Source organism: Hirundo rustica, chromosome 14 (assembly GCF_015227805.2).
Source record: "Hirundo rustica isolate bHirRus1 chromosome 14, bHirRus1.pri.v3, whole genome shotgun sequence".
Classification (NCBI taxonomy): domain Eukaryota; kingdom Metazoa; phylum Chordata; class Aves; order Passeriformes; family Hirundinidae; genus Hirundo; species Hirundo rustica.
The window spans coordinates 14,203,199-14,226,276 of NC_053463.1; the positions used below are offsets into that span (position 1 = coordinate 14,203,199).

Sequence of the window (23,078 nt, forward strand, 5' to 3'; positions counted from 1 at the left end):
AAGGCATGAATCACGGCTTCTATCGCAGGGCCAGAACAGAATTTCCCTCCTCACATCAATAAATAACTTGGCTTCCTATTTTTTTTCCTGTCTTTGTCATCTTTTCTTCCCTCTGCAGAGCTGCAGACCAGAGCTGAGGGCAGGACAGGCAGAGTGGTGTGTCCTGCTCACATGCCCAGGGCACAAACAGCTCAGGGACAAGGCTGACTCCTGCCACGAACACTCCCTGCCTCTGGAAGCAGACACAGGACAGACAGGAGCATTCTCCTGCGCTCTCAGGGGATCAGGCTGCTCAGGGGATCAGCTACAGCACAGGAGCAGAGGCTGCTGTTCTCAGTGAGCCCCAGCAGCATCCACACATCACTGCACAGCTGCTGAGGGCTCATTTCTGAATGGTTTGGTGCCACTAAAGTATGAAAGAAATAGCAATGCTCTGACACTTCTACATTCAAGCCTCCTTCACCTGTCAAGTTTGGCTGCTAGAAAGAAAAATGGGACAGAAGGAGTAAAGAAATCATGGATTTTCTGTAGCATTTTGTGGGAAGAATAACACAACAAACAGTACAGAAAAATACTTAATAGCAGTTTTTTAGGCTCTCCTCAAGGGTTAGTGGCCCTGCTGTGAAGAACAGTTTTCTAGCAAACATGTGAGAAAATTATCTTATTGACGGAAATTGTTTGGGTGGTCGGTGCGGCAATGCTTCCAGCAAGGGGAAAAGCATTCAGGGCCACAGCTGTCTCCATCCCTTCATGCTCCAGAAGAAGGCAATTTGAGTTACAAGCCTTCACCTCATAACATGATGTACTACTGAATTAACCAAAGGTACTGGATTAACCAAATGATGGATTAACTGGGAATGAAACATGGAAAGAACATCAGGGACTATTTATGCGCTGGCACACACCTCCTTTTCCAGGGCCTGCACATCAGTTCAGGAACCATACTAATCATTTAATAGCTTAATGTTCTTCAAGATTTGGAAACACTTCTGACTGGAGGCTTTTCACCCAAAAGAAAGGCTTGTGTTGTACTGCCTGACTGTCTAGCAGAGTCAGCTGCCCTTGAGATAGCCACCCTCTCTAAGATTTGGTTCATTTCCTTTTAACTCTCCTGAAATGTCCTGTGTGTTAGCTGACACTGTTCTGACACGCTGGTTGCCTCACAGGACACAACCTGACCCCAGCTGGGGGTTAGCAGGAAGAACAAAGCCTGCTACCTTCCCTCTCCTGGCTGTGCTGGACAGAACCCCAGGAGGGAATCAGCGAGCACAGCACTGTGGCTGTGAAAACAGCCCTCTCTCTGCACTGAACTCTCTTGGATTTGTCTCCAAAGATCTTTTCCTGACAAGCTTCTCACAGAGATTGACTTTTCAAGCGACTGTGTCTGTTTGCTGAATTGCTCTGGCAGTCCCTCTTCTGACAAGCGATGAACGCTGCCACCGTGCACCTCTCACACCTCCCCAAGCCTGACCCTCCAGGTGCTGCCATCCAAAACACGAGGCTTTCTTCTGCCCCTGTGGAACAGTCAGTGCCATTCCCAACAGGGAAATGAAAACACAGACATCACCAAACCCCAGAGTAGCCAAGCAAGGCCAATGGTAAAGGTGGCTCCAGAGTTGGAGCCGCCCAGCTCGGACCTGTTAAGGCTCCTGTTACGCTGCTTGAGTTTGTAAGTGCCCCAAGGAACACATGAGGAAACTCTCCTTGGTTTGTGATATAGGATAAGGTACTTTGCAGTGACTGTTTCACAAATTCTCCTACTGCCATGCTCTATTCCAGAATAATTCCTCTGCTCTGAGGGTACATCCATTATTTTCAAGTAAACCACAGAAAGCTAGAGAAGTACGTACAGAGGCATTAAAGCTAAAATGTGGCACATGAAATGTATACAGTCTTGCATTATTTGTGTTAATTTTGGTGATTTTTGCTCCACACTCATTGCCAGTGACAACCCCAGTCAAGCCAATGGATGAATGTGCCCTCTGTGGAGAGACCAACACACACACACTCTCTTACCTGGTTCCTTTGTCCAGGGGAACACATTTGGACTCATGTTGGCAGGGATTTAGATCAGGAACACAGTGGTTAATCACCTCATCACACAGTTCACCTGAGGCAAAGGAAAAGCAAAAAAGCTGTAACACAGCTTGAACAATCCTGAACAGCCACGATGTCCAGGGATGGCCAATCTCCCCAAGTGGAGACAGCTCAGTAGTTCAGCAGGAAGTGACAAAATTGCTTGTTGAGGGCACATGAGACTTCATTAAATCAGCTCCTTTGACCTACAGCAACCACACTGTTTCTATCACGTGGATTTGAAAGGCTGGTATAAAAAGCACTGATGTATAAACTCCACTTGGAGACAGACGAGGGATCAAATGGGCAGCTCCTGACCCAGAACCTCTTCTTTCAAAGCAAGAAAGTGACACAAAAGTGAAGTTGCTCATTAGACCGTAACATTTTCACACGGGCACATATTTCAGCCATGGTTAATACGCTGCCAGAGAAGAGATTGGACATCGTTCTGGGAAAGAACAACAACCCACAAACCCTCCCCCCAAAACCTCTGCGACTCTCCATAATAGGAACCAGCTTTAGGGCTGCATGCAATTATAAAACATTCACTATTTATAAGAGAAGTACTAGCTCTATTGTGCTCACAGGAGATGATGTCTTTTCAGAAAAAAACCCACCTCATGTAAGCCCAGCTCAGCTGTTTCTAGGTACGGCGTATAACATGCCACGAACCTCCCTGGATTTGTATAAGTTTTAATAATTAATAGTTGTAGAATGTTCAAACTGTGATAGTTTATTTAAATACAATCCTTCTCTGAGTCCTAAATTATTAGGTCACACTTCAGTACCCCAGGATTTGAGATCCAGCCAAAGACCACAGAAATCTTTGCCTTCCCCAGAATGCAACAGAAAGCTACCCCACACCTCCCAAAGCCTTGCAGGAAAAGCAAAGGTCGGGGAATCTCAACATGGAACCACCAAAAGCTACAGCCCCAAAGTCCCCAGTGCAGCTCTACCAGAGGAGCACATCTGCAGGGTTTCAAGGTTATACAGATTTCCAGTGCCTATACATGGCACACACCATCACATAAGGAATAGGCCATGGTGGGGGAAAAGGGCAATGTGGGAGGCACTGGTGGGCTGGCATTGTTCTGAAGGTTTTCATGGAGCTGCAGCTCCACCTGTCTTAGGAGAAATGCCATTTTCAAAAATCCTTACATTTGTCTACACTCTGGAGGTTACAGAGAAACTCTTGAAAACAGAAGCCAAGCAAACCACAAAGATCAAAATTCAGATGGAAAATGCAAATCAGAACCATCCATCTTTTATCAGTTCTGTCATCTGGCAGCTGGCTGAGAGCACAATTTTGAGGATGACTCTGGTGATAGGTGAGGTTTGGTAACTCCCCCAGGTGCTAATGCTCTGTCAGGTTATTCCTCCCACGTGTCCAGCCTCCCTCCAGGACAAGATACGCAACTCTGGATATGACTCTTCCTATTGGAATGGAAGTGTGATATGTATTTGCCAAAATTACTCAATTGTTTTTGCGTGTTTCAAACATGGAACATGTCCTAGATCTGCTTTTGAGAGCTGTCAAATGTAAATGAGAGCAGGAACACAATCCATGGGAGGAGGACTGCCAGCACAAACCCCATCCTCATGTGCCACACACACCCTCCTGACTTTGTGGTGGGCTGGGTTTGGCACTATCAGGGGAGTCTGGCAAGGCAACCTGCAGTTTATGGTTCACAGCATCAGTTACAAGACATGCAATTCCACCTGGAGCCAAGGAATCCCAGGAAGTCACCACTATTAAATGCTACCAAGTCTTTTCACAGCCCTGGACAAACCCTGTGCAAATACAATGAACGTATCCAGCTCAGGAAGGGGCACGTGCCAAAGAAACTGAACACTGCGGATCCACGGGAACCAGGGAACATTCACTGGGATTGAGGCTGGCCACTGTACTTTGTTGCTCCTCAAAAGCAATGAGAGATGTTCAGTTTTTACAGCTGTGAACACTGAGGACAGCTACTGACACGTTCTGAGGTGGCAGAACTGGGATAGGTCTCTCTACTGTTATCCCCAAACCCACAGGCCAGCAACCCTCCCAAAAACTAGCAAAGGCACTCCCTCAGCCTTGGGGCAAACCTGAACCTGAGCAGGTCAGACCTTGCTACAATGCTTGGAGAGCTGCCAGTTTGTCATCTTGATATTCCCCAAGTCCTTCGTGTGCTATGGACCTTATGTGAAAATAAACATAAAAAAAATTAACTGGCTGGTGACATTTAGAGAGCTCAAATAAGCTAAAGCTGGAAATAATTTTGGAAGACCATCTAGTAACTGAAATGTTGTGTGGATAGATGGCTCCAACTATCCTTTCACTAAAAATGGTCAATACATACTTTTGAAGTTTCTATTTTTTCTTTTGTTTTGTTTTGAAGCAAAGGAAACAGGCTTTAAAAAAATATGAACAGTATCAAAACTCTCAACGGAAATCATAATTCTTCCTTAAGTATTCTTCTGAACAGTCTTGACAAGTGCTTAGAGATCCAGTAAAAATCTCCCCAAATGTCAAATATTATGACTCACTGTGTCATTCTGAAGATACCACTATCACAATGGAAGATTCTAGGCTAGGTACCAAACACAGCATCCAAAAAAAATTATATTTTTTATGCAAAACTTGGAACATTTAAGGATCCTTCCTGTTATTTTTCCCATCTATCACTCATTAGGGAGCTCATTTGGGAACGCCTTGCAACTAGAGCAGCCTCATCTCAGGAAGAAAATACCTCTTGGTCATTATTTCAGGCCCCACCAATGTTCAGTAGATGCTGCAGAAAGCGTGCCAGGGAAATAAAACACTTTTTGAAAAGCAAAACCCAAGGCGCCAGCTACACAATGTCTTTCTCATATTTTATTCACTCAGAAAATATCTGGGCCAAAAAATCTGCCCTCAGACCTGAGAGCGCAAAATTCATTGGTCACTTTAATGTCAGTATCAGAGGAAAAATGTGATCCTCTTTTGTTTTTTTGGAGTGACACAGGGCTGCTTCTCTGTGCACCAATTAAAGGTCTAGTCCAAATTTCTCACTGGATAGTTATGTGAACCTAAAAACAAACCGGACATTCATCTTAGGCCAACTCCTAGCAGCACTGATTCTCTTTGTGGGGGATATTTGATCATGCTAAAACAAGAGAAAACTTCAGTGTAATGCTTTTCCAAGTGTAGAAAACCATCCAACTTCCCCATTTTCCTCTCTCCTACATATTCTCAAATCACAGCTCCAGTTTGGGTACACACGGGTTTCTGAAGTGCTTCTATAAAATGGACAGGAAAACCTCAGCAATGTTTCTTTTCTAATCAGTTAAATGATTTTTTTAATCCCAAATAATGCTTTTTGTTCTGTGAATGCACACTTATTCTCTTTAATCAAAGCGGAAGAGAACAGGTAACAGGAAAGCAGATGCTGGACAAATGAGGAAAGCAGTCTGATGTAGCACAAAATACTGCAGTTTTCAGATTAGAACCAAGTTATAATAACAGGTGGAACTCTAACAGGTGGATCTCCCTTTGCTGCTGACTCATGCAAAAAAAAAAAAAAAAAAAAGGAAAAAGGAGAAAAGAGAGAAAAAAAAAATCCCTGAACAACAGCCAAGGTATTCTTCTCCTTCTGCCTTCCCTGTCCCCTTCACTGGCATTGTCTTAAAAAAAACAAAGCTTGGGTTTTGGTGGGGTTTTTTTGCCTCTTGCAACATTTTCCTGGTCTTATTTTTCAACAGAATCATGAATTTCACGGGGCTTTCCACAGGGCTCACTGCTTCTGAAGAGCTGCCAAGAAACACGCTTAGGCTTTGTTGTAGCCTTCCCCACGTCTCAGAATGAAGCCAAAACAACAATAGGGCAATAAAGATGACTTTTACACACGGTTTAATAATCATCTATCTTTTTTCCGTTCTGTGCTGTCATGAGAGCTATTTATTTCATGCCCCATTAGACTTTTAAAACCAGGATCCAAGCTACACTATTCCTCCCTAATCAGTAAAAGAGAAGCTGGATGCAGTAAAAGTATTTTACTTATTTATCTTTAAGTGAAACTGCAGTTCTGAAAAGACAATGTAGAGCACCAATTTGCAACCAATGAGTTCAGTGATTCTTCTCCTCTTCCATGTGTCAGTTAGGTGGTATTTTGTTGTGATATACTGACAAAACTACGTAGAAAATATCTCCGTCCTTAACGCAAGAGAGGCTTTAGCAGGGCCTGCAAGACTGGCAGTAAATATGCTGTCGAGAATTTCACAATATTGCTTGAGAAAAGGAACGTGCTTATGGTGAAAAAAGGATGGAGAAAGCCTGGCCTGGATCCACAGCGTGGAAACTCTTCCAGGCTGCACAGGGTGAGTGGTTAAATAGTGTGTTGCAACGTTCTGAACTCTGCCAGGTAAGTCCGAATGGAACTCGTCTCTTTGCTGCTAATAAAAAACACTGTGCTGTTTTTCTCATAGGAGATCACTCATTTTATGTCTAATAAATTGTATTGGAAGAAATGTTTTCTGTGTTTTGTTTTCCCCTTCCCTCTGTTCAGTCATTAAAAAGAAGCCAGTGCCAACTGGAAGTTTCAGAAAACTGAACCTAAAAATGGTTGAGTGGAACAGACAGGGTGTTCCTCCAAGGAAGTAATTCAGTAAGGAATGTTGTTGATGTTTGATGAAAATGATTTGAGGCTCATCGAAGAAAATAAATGAATTTTTTGCTTCCAAACTATTTCAACTTGCAATGAATAAATGAGAAACTCTGTGAAAATCCTTCAGCAGCAAATGCTATTGTGTTAGATTCAAAAACATACAAGAAATCACCTGAAATGCACTGTAGCAGAGTAACTGCTGCATGATCACTGAAGTTTGCCCTGGCTTGACAAACACTGCCCACAATACTTTGCAGGCAAAGAGTTACTTTATGCTTTTTTATCCTGTCTTAACTGTTAAAAACTCACAAGTTTTACCAGGTTTTGACCTGTTAAGTGAGAACCCTTAAGTTCGATTCCACACTGGGATTCCCACAGTGGCTTGTTTTTCAGATTCAAGCAGCAATTCTCCCTAATCTTCATTTTCAACAAAGGGAGAATGGGTAAAACCAGATCTGGACAGGGAAATAATGATCCTTTCACTGCTTCAGAATATTGAAGAAGGAATGTGTTCTATGCATTGCTGAAATATGAGAAAACATATTCAACATCCCAAATGCCACACAATACAGTGTGTGAAACATTAACTGAACCAGACAATTTCCAGTGCCTCTACAAGGTGGTGACCTGCCTAAAGCACTATTCCTCAGAACCACAGTGTCTGGAAAAGATCTTAGTTTTTCTGGACACCCTACATTTTAGAGCTCTACTTATTCATATGGATATCTTCCAGTTGTTTGGAATCAGTTGAGTTCAGTTATCCACACAATCTAGTGCAGCAAGTCACATCTGAGAGGCCACACATTATCTGGGATGTCCTTCCTGGGCTGGCAGAGAGGACCCTGGACATGCTGTGGATTCCTGCTGGTCTGAGCAGGGGGTGGGGAATGGGGGCTGGAGCCTGTGAAAAATGCATTGTCTCCAGCACTCCTGCCTCTGTTCCTTGCTCCAGAACTCCCATGGGATACAGTCCTTCATGGACTCCTCCAGCGTGGCTCCTTCCCTCAGGCTGCAGCTCTCTAAGAACTGCCCCAGCTTGGGTCCCTTCATGGCACACAGCTCTTCAGGAGCTGACTGATATCCTTGTTTCACACTGTGTTTCTTGACAGACTGCATTTAATGACTCTCACATCAATTTGAGGGTGAATTCACTCTGCTCATCCTAAAAACAGCAGTAGCTGCCATTCCACTTTCTTACAGACATGCTGTACCCTGATGAACAAGGAGGAATTCTCTGGTGCATGTTATTCCACTAACATGACCCTTTACTTTTTACAGATGGGAGTTTGACCAGAGGAGATCCTGGAGCTGAGCACTCCAGCACTGCAGGACACCCACACTGAGGCTGAAGACAGGCTGCAGCACTGCCAGTTGCTGTGCTATTTCCTCCCAGTATGATCAGACAAGAATCCAATCTGATAGCAATGACACGTGGTTCTCTCTTCACTAAACAGGGCTGGAAATGGGCTTAGGCTCTTGAACAAAGCCCAAACCTTCCAGGTCTTCCAGCACTCCTCATTCCACAACTGGGAAATGTGGGTGCCTTTTTGTGTTTCACACAGAAAGCAAGTACACTTCACATCTGCCAAGTAACTAAAGCTGAGAAACTTCCATGTAAGGCAGAACTCCTTCAAATAAAAAGGAAGAAAGCACACTAAGCTCTGACCACAATTTTCTCTGTCTTGAGGAAATTATGGCTAAAGTTCCAAAATTTAAAAGGAGCTGATAGTTAAGTACTTGTTTAAGCCTTCAGCATATATTAGGCAGTCCAGATCCCTGTGGAACCACAAGGCTGAACCACGACACCTCAGACCTCCTTGTTCCTGTACAAAAACTCAGGGGGAAAAAGCAGCTTCAGTGCCATGATCCACCTCAGCCTGTCCAGGGGTCACTGGCTGGCTCAGGGACAGAGCCACACGGGTGTCACACGGGTGCCACAGCAGTCAGAGGTGGGAGGGCTCCTCAGCCTGTCCAGGGGTCACCAGCTGGCTCAGGGACAGAGCCACACGGGTGTCACACGGGTGCCACAGCGGTCAGAGGTGGGAGGGCTCTGGCACGCAGTGACAGCCACCAGCCCCACACAGCTGCTTTCCCTGGAGCTCTTTGGCTGCAGTGGGTGCTGGGCTTTGGCCAGACTGAGTTACCACATTGGGACACTCCAGGAAAAGGGCCCATAATCACTAGCAGGGAACTGGGCTCTAAAAGTAGCAGAGCTGCAAAGCTCTCAGATACCATCGACCACAGGACACCACAAGGTCCCCTAAGGTAAAACAGATCTTAGCCTTCTCTTCCAAACATATCAAACCAGAAATAGTTCCTAGATTTATTTTATTATTATTTATTTTGAGAGGTTTTTTTTTTTTTTTTCCATTGATACAAAATGCCTGCAGCTTTTTCCCAGGGAAGAAAACTATTTTAAAACACTTGCTCCTGCCCTCTCTCTCTGCCATTGGTTACTGTGTATTTGAGTAAAGACCTATTTTCAGTAGTGGAAGCCACAATTTTTTTTTTTTTTTTTAGGTCTCAGAACAAAGAGGTAAAGGCATTGTTGAGGCTTTTTAGGATCTTTGGCAAATAGGAGTATATTTCCTGGTTGGTTTTGGTTTTTTTTTTTTGGTGTGTAAGTGCTACATATTTCTGCTTCTGCTAAAATCAGACAGGAGGAGGGAAAGTCACAGCAAACTACAAAACCAAATAAACTAGCAGGCAAAGCACCAAAGCATTCAAAGCACCCAGGACATGTTTGGTGCAGCCCATTTGTTCCTCTGTACATGTCACCCCTCTTCGCGTGGAGGCACAGAGGGCAGTGAGGCTGAGGACAGGATGTCTTTGGCGGGATGAGATCCTGTGTTTGAGTCTAGGACACCATGATGGTCTGAAGGAGGTCTGTAACAGTGGTGAACAGGAAAAAGGAATGGAAAAGCTCTCTGAATTTTGCCCTACACCACAAAGGGAGCTGAAGGGAGAAGACAATGTTTGTATCAATAGCTGGAGACAGGCCATGCTACAGCCAGAAAGGCAGAGATTAGGAAAATACAAAAAGGACAAGAACCAGGGTGGCTGATCTAATCCACATCCCTCTCTTTTGATGTCCCTGTGAATCTTTCTTTCTGAAGGGAAGGAGGAGCTGTCAACCACCAAAAGTCCAAGCAGGTCATAAACCAGCCCCAGACTCCTCAGAGCTGGCTGGATTTGGGTACATGACTGTCCTGGGGGAATTACATGTCTATAATTTAGCTTCAGGATTAAAACAACCAGTTGGGCAGAGGAAAATCAAGACATCAGCTGACAATTAAAGCCATCAGGACTCTGCTACACGGCATGAGTGTCGGTTTGGTTATTTAAATATAGGCAACAAATATTGAAAATACTGATTTTAAGAATGGTGAGGAAACCTGGTGATGGTGGGTACGGATTTGAAGCTTTTTGTGCCATTTTTTTACGGAGAGGAGTCTGCCTCCTTTCCTCTGAGTTTTGTCTTCTTGAATTTGCTTTTACTACTTCATGGAATCAATTTGTAATTCCACATTGTTTTAAAGTTAATAGATGGAAAAGAGCTAGGAAGGAGGTTATTGTGTGAGCGTGGGCTGCTTTTTGGTGTGGTTTTTTTTCTTTTTTTAAATGAAAGTGAAATGGGGCTGGAGTGTGGGAAATTCCTCCCTCAGCAGTCACTTAACAAATTGGCCATTTTTCATCTACTCTGAGTCGGGGGAAAGACTGTCAAAGAATTCTAAAAGAAAACACTGCAAAATCTTATTAATTGAAGAAAGATTTTTGGCCTTCATTTTTCCAACCAATGAAAGCAAAATTCATGCATCATAATTTGGGATATTGTTCCCTAAAAAGGCTATAACAAGTAAAACCAGGCAGACAGCAGATAGAGCAAGAAAACACTAAGGTATGGAAAAAAACCAAAGCCTGGATACTGTGACTCTGTCAATAGTCAAAATTTTCAACACATTCATTTTTAATTTGTATTTCATTTAGGAACATAAGATTTACTATCGTGATTTAACCATTACTCAACTAAGCCAAGGGGGACCCTAACTCACTCTTACAGAACAACACACATCCACACTCTTGGATCTTCCTCCCTGCATTCAGACTAGTTTTTGTATTACAGCATACATTTGTTCCATAAATGCAGAGTTTACTGAAATATCGCTGCAGTGTTACCAGCACTGTGGCATCCAAGGAGTGATGAGGGATTCAGGCTCCCTGCCTGGCAGGGGAGAAAAGCAGGAATCAGCAAGAACTGAGCTGGGCAGCTCTAAGCTCAGGTTACTGCAAACACCCCAGGCCATCAGCGCAGAAACAGCTCAGTGCCAGACAGACCACTCCTGACTGAACGTGGGGGTTAACTACACCTGAGAAATCCCATTTGCACGTAGAAACAACAACTCTTCCATAATTGCACTGATAAAAATGGATGGTCTGGATTTGTTCAGCCACAAAACCCAGCCAGTCAACCTTTCAAAGAAATTTTTATTTTCCGTACAAGTGTTGGTGAGGGGAAAATAAAGCAAGAAAAAGCTTACTCTGTCAACTACTTGTTAACAACAGAACTAAGGATAGTATTTGGGTACATCATAAAGAGATATCACCCATATTTTCTGTCCTGCTAGATCCAGCCTGGCTATGGATGTTTGTACCCTTTCAGGCACTGAGAGCTCATTGTCTCCCAGACTACTTCACAGGAAAATTGCTCCCCTGGACTGTACAACCCTGGACTGTACACGCCTCTGCTCATCCAGATGTAGATCAAATCCATACACTGGGCAACGCTGGAGCACACACAGCTCGGTAACACAACATTTAGCACAGTCAGCACCAGAGAGAGGCAGTTACCTCAACACAGAATTCTGAGCACAGGAATAAGCGTTCCTGACCCCTGGAGTGACCTGCTTTCCCTCTGAACTCTTGGCCTTCATACAATGCAATACTGAACTCATCTGCACCTACTTTTTTTGTGTGTTTAATGGATACTACCATAGTAGTGTCAGATATCCCTTCAGTACAGAAAGGTTCATCTAAAGAGAATATACACAGAGATGCCCTGGATGTCACAGGAGATTCCAGTCAAACTCTTTGTCAGTAGACTCCTCTCTTTCCAGGTCAGACACACAAACCATTTCCAGGTGTGTTTTCATGACTTGCCTCTGTGCTTCCATGGCATCTCCTCCACTTCTGTTCAGCCAACTGAGCAACTTCACAGGATGCCCCATTTCTTGTGTTTGGATTCAACTCGTAAGGACGCTCGAAACCATTTCTCAGGTTTGCTTGGTTTGTGTGTACTTTGGTTTGACTGATGGCTTCAATTCTTCCAGCCATTTTATGCTGCCCCCTGTCCTGCTCTGAGGCCAGGGGTAGCTCTGAGGGACATTTCAGCCCAGCCAGCGGCACTGCAGTCAGTCCTTCCAAGTGACTGATCAGGTTTGATGAAATATGCCCCTCCAAATTGGAGGTAAAACAGGTTAAGGCAATTCTGGTATCACAGTTCACCAAACTCTTCCTATTTTAAGCAACATGAACTATTGTAAGCCTTCAGATTCTAATTTAAGCAACACCCCTATTTTTCAGAACCTTTTCCACTCATGTAATTCATATTATATTTTTTGGAATGATTTCCTTCTTTTCTTCAAAAATTCCCTTTTTTCTTTTTCAATTTTTTTTTCTTTTTTTTGATCAAGTCTATTGCCTGCATTATAATAGCACATGCTTAGTGTGTGGTTGTGTATTACCCACATGCCAATAGTGACGTCTGGTATTGGACAAACTCCTGTTAATCAGGCACAGCACAGACAACACTCAGGTGAAAAAAAAATAAAAAAATAAAGCCCAAAATCAACAAAACAAAACCCACTGAAAGTTGAGTAAAATTATTCCAAGACTGACCCTGAAGTATCACATGAATTCCCTGGCCGTTATCCAGATGGCCATTTCAGAAGAAATCCCAATCTAGTTCTTTCTTACCTCTACTGTCTGGGAAAAAAAAAAAAAAAATCTGCAATAATCCTGTGGAAAGGAAAGTGCATTTGCATATATGCTGGATTCAGTTCCTCACTGGATATGTCTTTTCTTGGCTGGTCCAATCCATTTCCTGTTGTAAATGTAAAGACTCTGCCTCCTTGCATTGAGTTCTGTTAGAAACCACCCAAGAGTAGCTGACATAAATAGTGCACAAGTAAGCATAATGGGTTCAACATCCTACAAGCAAAACTCTTTACTCTGCTAAGCTGAATTTTTTTTAGGTTTTGGCAGAAATATCATTTTAGAGACCCAATAAATGTACATTTGAGTCATAAGGCTTTTCTCAGCCGAAGATTTACTTGGGCCTCCTTTCTATCAGCCACAGAAGTATTTTAAGAGTTTGGAAATTCTAGAAGCTTTCCTCCTGCCTTACTCAGCCACTCAAGCTTGATCCTCATTAAATCCCTTGACATGCAATATATTCCAGCATACAAGAAGCCCTTCATTGCTTCTCTATGCTCAGGAGGTAATAACCCCAATTTCAAAGGCTGGAGCAGGAACTCCTGCAGGTGTTTCCTTACCCTCCATGCTGAGCCAGGAGGGCTGGGCTAATGCTGTGTGAATGAGTCCATGGAATGCTCCAGAATGGCTTGAGAAAAACCATTTTTAGATTCCACTTTGGTGAGTCTTTGCTCTCACAGAAAGTTTAGGAAGGAATTTATCTGCAATGCAGCATTGGAGACACTCATTGCATTTCTAACTCCATCACCAACCCCTGTGACCACGGACCCAGCAGCTGACCCTGCTCCCTGACCTGGGTCACACTGAAGACACCCCCTGAGCCTGCAGCTTCTTACACAGCCTTTGCTCACCCACTTGTGAAATGGAGATCAGGGACTGAGCAGCACATCGTCAGGCTCACTGTATTTAACACACACAGACCTCTGGGATCTCAGGTGAAAGCCATGCCCCCTAAGCCAAGGTTTTCCAAGATTCAGGACAGGTGTGTATCAGGCTCAGCTCAGTACTGAGAATGTGCATTCTGAAGCAGACTTCTCTGATCCCTTAAATACTGTTTTTTAATGTCTTTTATGATGAGGCATCAATATTTAGACTCAGAAAAGTGGCCATGTTTGTGAGCACATATATTGCAATATTAGTAAAATTAACATTTTTCCAGGAAGAGATTGAGATTGTTTAAAAGGGGACTTGATTTTCCGTTAATTATATGCTCATGCACTAAATAAACATGAACCCTTCCCTTCAGGCACTTCTTCTGGATTCTTGTTCTCTGGTTGAGGCCCTTTCTTACCTGTGTAATTAGGAGGACAGAGACACACATAGTTGTTGATCCCATCCACACATGTAGAGTTATTCTCACAGTCATTATCTTCACAGTCATCTGGGTTTATTTCACACCTCTCCCCCTCATACCCAAGAGGACAGGAGCAGCTTTGTAGGAAAAAAAAAAAAAAAAAAGTTAGCATGGATCTAAAGGGACAGGAGGTTTGAGGTATAAAACTGAAATTAAAACATATAAAAGTCAGCTGGAGCCAAATTCACTGCTGCTGTGAGACACAGAGCAATTTAACCCCAAGTCTGGTGAGGGATGCAGTCTGATAGTTCTTGGGATCATGTAATTATTTACACAAGGCAGAAATCATCCTCAGGAGCCAGCCTCTGCCATGCTCCCTTTGCTTGCTTTATTGATAACTCTGGCCCTTAGCTGATGTAAGCAACTCCAGGGCAGGAGAATAAACATTCATCACAATATTCAAATCCTTGGCTTCCCTGTTAATGCTTTTGTGAGAATGTGGACATCTGCCTGCTGAGGACTGCACAATCACAGGACAACTTGGCAGCTCTTACATACCTCGGTCTCTTCAAAGAACAGCAGCTTGACTTGACTTTACAGACATGAGCATTTTCTTCTCATTACTACTTTGTCACTTGTCCAAACAAGAAATGTTTGGGAATGATTGCTTTTACAATATCAGTACATCTGCAGCTTCCCCAACATCTATTTGGAGAAGAGCTGATGATGCCCAGATAATTCAACTAAAACACAGACCATGGCAGAGCTAGTAATGGTTCTGTGAGGATGTGGACACTAGTGAAGAATAATTGCACCAGACATTTTATCTCGCAGGAGTGTGATGGATGGTCCCTAGAGGGAGGGTAGCAAACTAAATGGCTGAAGAATGGCTTAATTTTTTTTTCAGTCTCCATTTCCTTTCTAGATCTGGAAGCTACGGTTACAAACAGAACCTTTGTATTTTAAACTGTCTGTAAGTGATGAAGAGGTGGAGGCCAGAGTTTCCTAAAAGAGAGTCTAAAACCAAGAGTTAAGTGCTCCAGTAATATCAGGAGCTTCTGAGAAGCCAGCAATGACATTTGAAATGTCAGTTTTGGAGTGCCAGCATTGCTGTTCAGTAGTCACAGAAAGGGCTGTTTGGAGTCCCAGTCCAAACTACACATTCACTCCGCTGCTCATTTCCTTTCTTATGCAGGCTCTGGTGGCAGAAAAGGAACTGAACAAATAAAAAGCACTACTGATTGATGAGGATGAAAACCAGAAAGCAGTACAGCAGCCACACTAATTGCCATCCACTGCTTTTGGAAAGCAGGAGAATTTCTGAGGCAGACATAGCTGCAGGGTGCTGTTTTCAGCTCTGACAGACAAAGTGGGCCTGAGGTGGTTATCCTGCTTAATGCAGGTGTCATGGGCTGGAGATGGGCAAAGCCCTGGAAATAAAAGAGCTCTTCAGAATCTGTGAGGAAAAGCTGCAGGACATTTCCTTCCCTTCCTCCTGTGTGCCACAGCCTGAGCAGAGTACAGAGACTCCCAAGGGAGGGATGGCACAAAGCTCTGCATCCACCCTCAGTAGTCCCAGGCTGCATCATGAGGGTTAGGTTAGATTCCTCATGATGTGCAATTTCAGAAAGGAGTAATAAAGAGGAGGAAAAAATGGGAAGGGAAATGGGAACCATCACAACAGTAAGATCTTTCAGACTGGTATAGGAGAGGGACACTGGTCACATTCACAGTCATCTTCATTCTGCAGGGACCATCCACAGGTCATGAGGGTTAGAAAACCTCCACCATGAATAACCAAAACCAAACTGCTCCAATAAATCCAATTTAGGACACAATAAATCAATAAGGAATATTTTCTTTTCCTGTCTCAAGCTCATTATTGCTAATAAACGTGTCCTCTTGCTGACCCAGAGCCAGAGGATCACAGGAGGCAGAGAGGAAAGAAGAGCTGGCACACCATCTTTGTGGCAATGCAAGTGTCAGGGAGGGGGTGAAAGACATCTCATTAAATACAGTGACACATTCATCATGTCTTGCTTTCTGATTACAAACCCCCGTTTTCAGGGGTTTATAACTCAGTCATAAAAATATGCTCCAGGCTGCAACTTGGAAGACAAGTTCTCAGTTTGGGAACAGAAATGTTTCTCTCTGTTTAAAGAAAAGCAACAAGAGTGGCTTTGTGCTGTTTTTTTATGTGAACATAACACCATTTTCCTTCCACAAAACAATTGGGACAGCTTGGATGTGTGCAATTAAAAATGACATTATTAAACACTATCACAGTAATGGTTCACAGTGGAATTACCATTAGTAACAATTCATTTGGGATTGTTAACATAAATTGCTCAGTATTAGGACACATTCCATACTCAGGGAAATGTCAGAATAATTGATGACATTTGGCTACTGGTCCTTATGTAGTATAGGGAGTCTTTACATTATTGCTTACATACGATTCTTTATTTTGATTTGCATTCAAATGTACCAGATATGAGGCCTGAAATTAAAAGATAAAACATACAACTTGGGACCTGGATCGAACTACATGTTGAAAGAATTGCAGTTTGGGACTGTTTGTATGTATTCTCCCAGAAAAAGCTTAGAAGAAAAATGAAGTCTGCTGAGTGACTGGAAGGTCATCAGACTTGGGTTCCAGCTGACCGAGGGGGAAAATGAATTCCAGAGACAATGATGAAAACTTTGCAGTGACTCAGTAGTGAAGCAGTGTGAGACAGCATTTCATGTGGATGTTGGAAACAACGGAGCCATGCAGGAAACAACTGCTTCCTAAGCTGCTGTGTTCTAATAAAGGTCCAAATCCCCTGTTCCTCTTGTTTAGGGGTTGGTGTTGTGTTTTCCTATAAAGAATTGCATAACATCCCATTATCCTCATGAAGTTTCAAGGGAACACAAATGGCAACATTTTGGGGTAAACTTTTGGACTCAAAGCATTTAGTAAGTTTTTTTTCCTAAGCTGACGATTTTTAAAGTTTACTGTATTGGATTTTTTGAATAAAATCCAATGAAAAAAGTTAGCATCTGTTTATTAAAATAGAAATCCATACACTGTGTCAAGTTGGGGGAAAAAAAAAAAAGCTTTTAAAGAGATACAGTTAATTCTTTCAGGAATATTACAATTTCATGGTAGAGATGCTTTTTATGCCTAGATCCCAAAGGAGTAGCCTGTAAGTCTGGAAGTGCAATGTTTTTCCTTGAACTAGGCAGAATTAACTCTCGGCAGTTAATCAGTTCCAGGATTTTACATTTACGAGGGCACTTACAGTTTGTGAAAAATGCTAAAAAAAGCAATCTGGGAAATGGAGGAGGTTTTATATGGAGAAAAGTTAAAATAACCCAGAGCCTTTGTCTCCCAGCACCGCAGGTTATCGCAGATCAGCTGTTGCCTGTGGGTAAGTGCAGCAGAGCTGACAGCTCTGCTCCTGCCAAAGCCTCCCTTCCAGGCGTGCTGAACCACCAGGACGTGTCTCACTGGCCATCTCCTTTATCATCCTTAATAAGAGACTTTTTGGGCAACCTTTTGTCAAGGCAGACACAGATTAGATTAGAACGAGCAATTCAAAGGGAGAAGAACTTCACTTCTCCTCTCCTCTGAGCCACACCATGCCACTTATCTATTCTTCAACACACAGGCCGCCCCTACTTGAAGGAAGAGAATATGAAAATTACTCAGGATTGAAGAAGTGCAAGGGTAAAAGAGGCAGAGTTAACTCCAGCTGAACCTCTGCCCTTGGCTGTCCCACCAGGATCTGCTATTCCAGCAAACCTGAGCGCCTCAGGCCCCTGCTGCTGACAGCCCTCGTGGGCACCAGGCACAGCGGGGGCGTCGGGCTGGAATCTCAGTCAAAACGAAGAGTTTCCTCTCTTTGGGGGGAACGTCACCACCTTAGCATTATTTCAAATGGTAATTTTCTTGTCTAAGGCCACAAAAACTTGAGAGTCAAACAGCTTGGCATTTCACAGGGAGAGAACTTTGGCTTAAGTTTCCTTTATACAAGAGTAAAGATTTGACAAGTTTGGCAACAGGGCTTGTGTATGAATATATTTCCCTAGGGAAGCGAATATACAGAAGATATAATTTCTTTTACAGGCCACACAACAAAAAAAAATCCAAGGAGGCCTCTCATGAAAATGTTTCTGACATCCGCTTCCTCACAGCACATAATGTAGGGCAGCGTTTTCCCATCCTGGTGAACACAATTTATATGCACATAACTCTTGACTGCTGCCATCCACTGGAGAGAATTCCCACCAAAAAGCCCCAACCCAACCAACCAAATTCAATCTCAAAATCTTTCTGCCTCTTCCTTGTCACTGACTGTTCCATCTTTACACTGCTTTTCCCTAAGCCATGCTAAAGCTGCACAGTCCTGCACAGCCACAGAGGTTATGGACTGACTGAATTAAAAACAAGGAGAAAATGGAGCAATGCACATGCTGAACAGTTTTATGCAGTAGGATTTTGGTGAGATATCGTTTTATGTGCCTTTTATTAGACCAACTGAAACTATATAAATAACTATAAAAGGAGAATCCTTCCCTAGAAAGCCTCGAGTATTGTTCAGCAACAAAACCACTCCTGCAGTTTTATAAAGGATCTCAAAAACAATCCTCATTTGGAACTGAAGCAAAGCCACTGAATTTGTAAAATTCATTCAATTCATGAGAGAAATTCAGAAGTAGCTCTCAATTCAGGTAGTTCAAAACTCTTTATCTACTACCACAGAACAAAACAAAAATGCAAAGAAAAACCCAATACAAAATATATGCTGAAGGCTCTCATTTCAGTATTATGGATATTATAAAATGTTTTACTACTGCATTTTTAGTATCAGCTATATTTTTGAAGAATGGGTACTGAGTGACAAACTCCACATACTCTAATATGGTGTGGTTTTACATTGGCACAAGCTGGAAAAAGCTGTGTACGTGAGTGACCAGAAAGGAAAGTGAACTGAAGATCACCAGATCATCAATTCTCTCAAGCAGAAATTGAACTTGAACTTTTACTCCAAAAATGGCTGGGCCTGCTAAAATCTGAATCAAGAGGAGGTAGATCAGATCAGAGATGGTTTCACCAGAATCTAGAGTCTGTCAAGCAGCATGACCACTTGGATGTGCTGTGACCTGCTGAGCCTCCCCCTCCTCTCCCACCACGACCCTGCAGACACATCCTGGCTCAGGAGACCCCTCTGCTCTGCTCAGGGTGCTCCAGCTGAGCCCTGAACTGCCCCTCATGGAGATGGGGCCATGTCTCCTGTTCTCCACACTGGAAAACCTCCTGCTGCTGTTCATTATGGAGCCTGACAGTGTCTCTTCATCCCCATCAACCTGTGCTCTTCCACTGTAATATCACCGGTGTCCTGTGATGATGGGCTGCATCTGCTTCTGGAAGCAGGCAGTTCTTGAGGGTGGGCAGGCACAGACAGAAGCATTGGGGCATTTCTTCTGTTTACTGCTTCTTCTTTTGCAAGAAACAAGATAAACATGGAGGAGCAAATCTATGAAAATTCTAGCAGCTGTTTTTCAAAAGAAAATTCCTATCAACTTGAATTACAATGAGTGACCAAAGCCTCAAACTTGTATTTTCTTAGCTGTGAAGTAGTGCCTGCAGCAGTGCAGTTCTCCCAGCTATCTCATTAAAACTTCTGGACTTCTCTCAGAGCATCGCCACCTATGCTACATCTTTGTTCTCTGGGCAAACTGAAATCCACAATATCCAGCTGCAGAGGTTATTCTCTTGCAGGCACAATGCTTAAAATGTGGTAATCTCCCCATGCTTTTTAATTGTTTCTTTAAAGCCTGTTTGTCTGCAAGATTCTTCAGTATGAAAACATTTTGGATCTGGCTGTCAAGCAACAGATGCTCACTTTACAAACACAAAAACAGCTTAGATGTGAAACTGAAATGCCCCAAGGAAATTCAGGATACAGATAACACAATGCAGATCATAGAGACCACTCAAAAGCTCTTAAATGTATATTCCATTATGAGGAAATATGGAGGCCTGTTTCACGGGAAACGATATGTCACAGCAATGAAACCAAAGCAATTGTTTTGTATGGCAAATAGAAATGCCACATGCAGTCGTTTCTATAAAGTAGCCATTACAGTTCATTAATGCAAAGCAGAAACACATTAAATTTTATCATCCCATTTTAAACAAACTTGTTGCTACTACCTGAATCCATCTTTATTTGCCTCTGAGAGGTGGCAGGTCCCTCCATTCTGGCATGGATTTTGAATGCAGGAATTAATGGGCACACTGCAGTCTCGACCCTATTTGGGAAAATTCAAAAGAAACAATGTTAGTAAGACTCATGTCATCTGAATCTGTGTCTCCTGCTCCTTCACTCTACTTGTGGCACCACTTACGAGAGGTCTGTGGTCTTCAGACCCACGACATCACCTCATGTCCTTTATTGATGATCAGATTTATTCATGACTTCAGTGAGTACTTGGCAGGGCAACTGCTTTAGCCAATGGGACTGGGGGGTATCTCGGTGTCACTTCAGGTTCAAGACTGCAATGAACTCTTTCACTGGAGTGTTTTAAGGAAACAGCTGGTTTCACCAGCACTCTAACACACTTTAATGTTAGTTACAATGAAAAAAATGACTCAGGACCAAAGGTAAGCAGAAGGCCACACACAGTGAGCACAAGCCCATGTGGAGTCAGCACTCACCAACTGCATTTACCAGGCACTCAGTTAAACCCTGCAACAGCACACGCTGCTCGTTACCAAAATCAGAACCCACGGGGGAGAGGCCCTTTTTGAATTTCTGCAGAGAACACACCAAGATTTCATCACTGACTCTGTTCCATTCTTTAAGATTGCCTTAGAACATACCTCAGTTCCAAGTGAACCTCACCAGCTTGAGCAACCTTCACTGCTACTGACTTTTTACTGGCCCTTCAAAGTATAAACATACTTCTCTGCTCATTATATTCTGCTGATTAGAACAAGCTATTTGTAAAACTGGCAAATACTTTGAAGAGTTTGCTTTTACTTTTCAGTTACTGACACAGTAGGGTGGAGTAAAGCAACCCAAAAACCTCAATATTCAAAGAATCTGACCAGACACAAGAAGTTCAAGAGATCACTCTGCTCTTCCTGCTGAAGATCCTGCGAGCAGTGGACCTCTGCCAGCTCACCTACTGGGAAGCTGGTAGATTACTGCAGTCAGGAGGAGAAAAATATCTCGGGAGAGACAGTAATTCAGTTCAGATAGCTTTTTTGTTTGGTTGGTTTTTTGTTTGTTGTTGCTTTTTGTTTGGTTGTGTTCTTCTTTTTTTACTTGGTCTTAATTTGTCTCTGGAGTGCTTGTCTTGAAACCAGTGCAGCCTCAGTTAGGCATAACCAAGGCATAAAAAACCCAAATCAGCTTATGAGTGTGAACTCCAGTACAGGGTTCATTAGCTCTGGTCTGTCCAATGCTGGTGCTTGGCTCCTCCTCCCATGTCCTATGGGCCAGTCCTCCAAGCACCTCTGAAATCTTCAGTACTTTGCATCAGGCAGGACATGCGGCCATCAGGTGAAGGCAGAGAACTCATTGTGAAGAAGTGAGGCACACTGATTATCACAGAATCACTAGGCTGGAAAAGACCTACAGGATGGAGTCTAGGCTTTGACTGCTACCATCACAACCAGACCAGAGCACTGAGTGCCACACCCAGTTGTTTCTTGAGCACCTTCAGAGATCATCACCCCATCACCTTCCTAGGCAGCTCAGTCCACTGCCTAACAACCATTCCAGTGAAGAAGCTTTTCCTGATAATCCAACCTGAACCTTCCCTGGCACAGCCATTTCCTCTTGTCCCATTGCCACCTGCCTGGGAGCAGAGCCTGACCCATACCTGGATGCTCCTCCTGTCAGGGAGTTGTAGAGAATGAGAGGGTCCCCACTGAGCCTCCTTTTCTCCAGGCTGTGCCCCCCACATCCCTCAGCCATTCATTGTGACCGTCCAGACCCTTCCCCAGCTCCGTTCCCTTCTCAGGACATGCTCCAGCCCTGCAATGTCTTGCAGTGATGGTGACCAGAACTGGACACAGCACTGAAGGTGTGGCCTCACCAGTGCCCAGTACAGGGGACAATCCCTGCCCTGGTCCTGCTGGCCACCCTATTTCTGGTTCAAGCCACGTGCCACTGGCCTTCTTTCCCACCCGGGGTCACGTTCAGTCTCTGGAGACCAGCACCTCCTGGTCCTTTCCCCCCCGGCAGCTTCCAGCCCCTCTGCCCCCAGCCTGGAGCTGCAGGGGGATGCTGTGACCCAAGGGCAGGCCCAGCACTCGACCTTACTGAGCCTCATATTGTTGGCCTCCAGCAATATGTGTGTGTGTATGTGTATATATATATATATATGTGTGTGTGTGTATATATATATATATGTGTTATACTTTTTATATAATAATTTCATCCAACACCACAGAGGGGCTTGTTAACAAAGCTGTACTTCCTGAGGCTCTGTCTCCAGCATTCCCCAGAGTGAGGAGACGCAGCTCTGCATTTTGAAATTCCTGCAAATACAAGGACAGAGAGACAGCTTCTCCACGCTTGTATCAGAAGAGGAACACTTCTGAGGGACAGCAGAAGGCCCTGGCGGCCCGTGCCTTGCTGTGAGCTCATCCCCCGACGCAGCAGTGCCGGCAGCACGCACGGCCCTCCACCCAAGGCCTGGCACAGAGGCTTTCTGCTCCATCCCTGCTCCGTGTGCCAAGCAGCCTGGCCTTCTCCATTTGAAACCCCGAGCTCCCAAATGTCTCAGGCAAGAATTGGGCCGGCGCCGAGGGAAGCTCCCGCAGGTTTTATTTTGGCACCATGTGGCCCGCAGCGCTCTGCGGATGCGAGCCATGGAAAGGGGACGCTGATCCGCTGCCGCCCTGCTCCAGCACTGCCCGGCTCTCCTCCATCTGTGCCCCGAATCCTGGGTGTTTTCCACCTTATTGTAGTGAAGCTGGAAGGTGTTCGTTTTTATACTTTTCCTGCGTTCCTGGAGAATTCATTATTATAGATACTTCACTAACATCAGCTACTTCTATTTCATACAAACTCTTCACCCTGTATCAC

The 23,078-nt window shown here is 43.8% G+C and overlaps 1 protein-coding gene across 5 annotated transcripts in view; it reads right to left on the reverse strand.

Moving 5' to 3' along the window:
* Positions 1-23,078, reverse strand: part of SLIT3 (slit guidance ligand 3) — a 519,844-nt gene that overhangs the window by 33,131 nt on the left and 463,635 nt on the right. For all 5 annotated transcript variants that reach the window (XM_058422439.1, XM_058422441.1, XM_058422440.1 and 2 more), the window contains 3 exons: positions 20,192-20,289; positions 13,987-14,126; positions 2,017-2,110 (listed from right to left, as the gene is read on the reverse strand). In XM_058422439.1, coding sequence (XP_058278422.1) covers positions 2,017-2,110; positions 13,987-14,126; positions 20,192-20,289 — 332 coding nt within the window. The remainder of the gene's footprint in view (positions 1-2,016; positions 2,111-13,986; positions 14,127-20,191; positions 20,290-23,078) is intronic.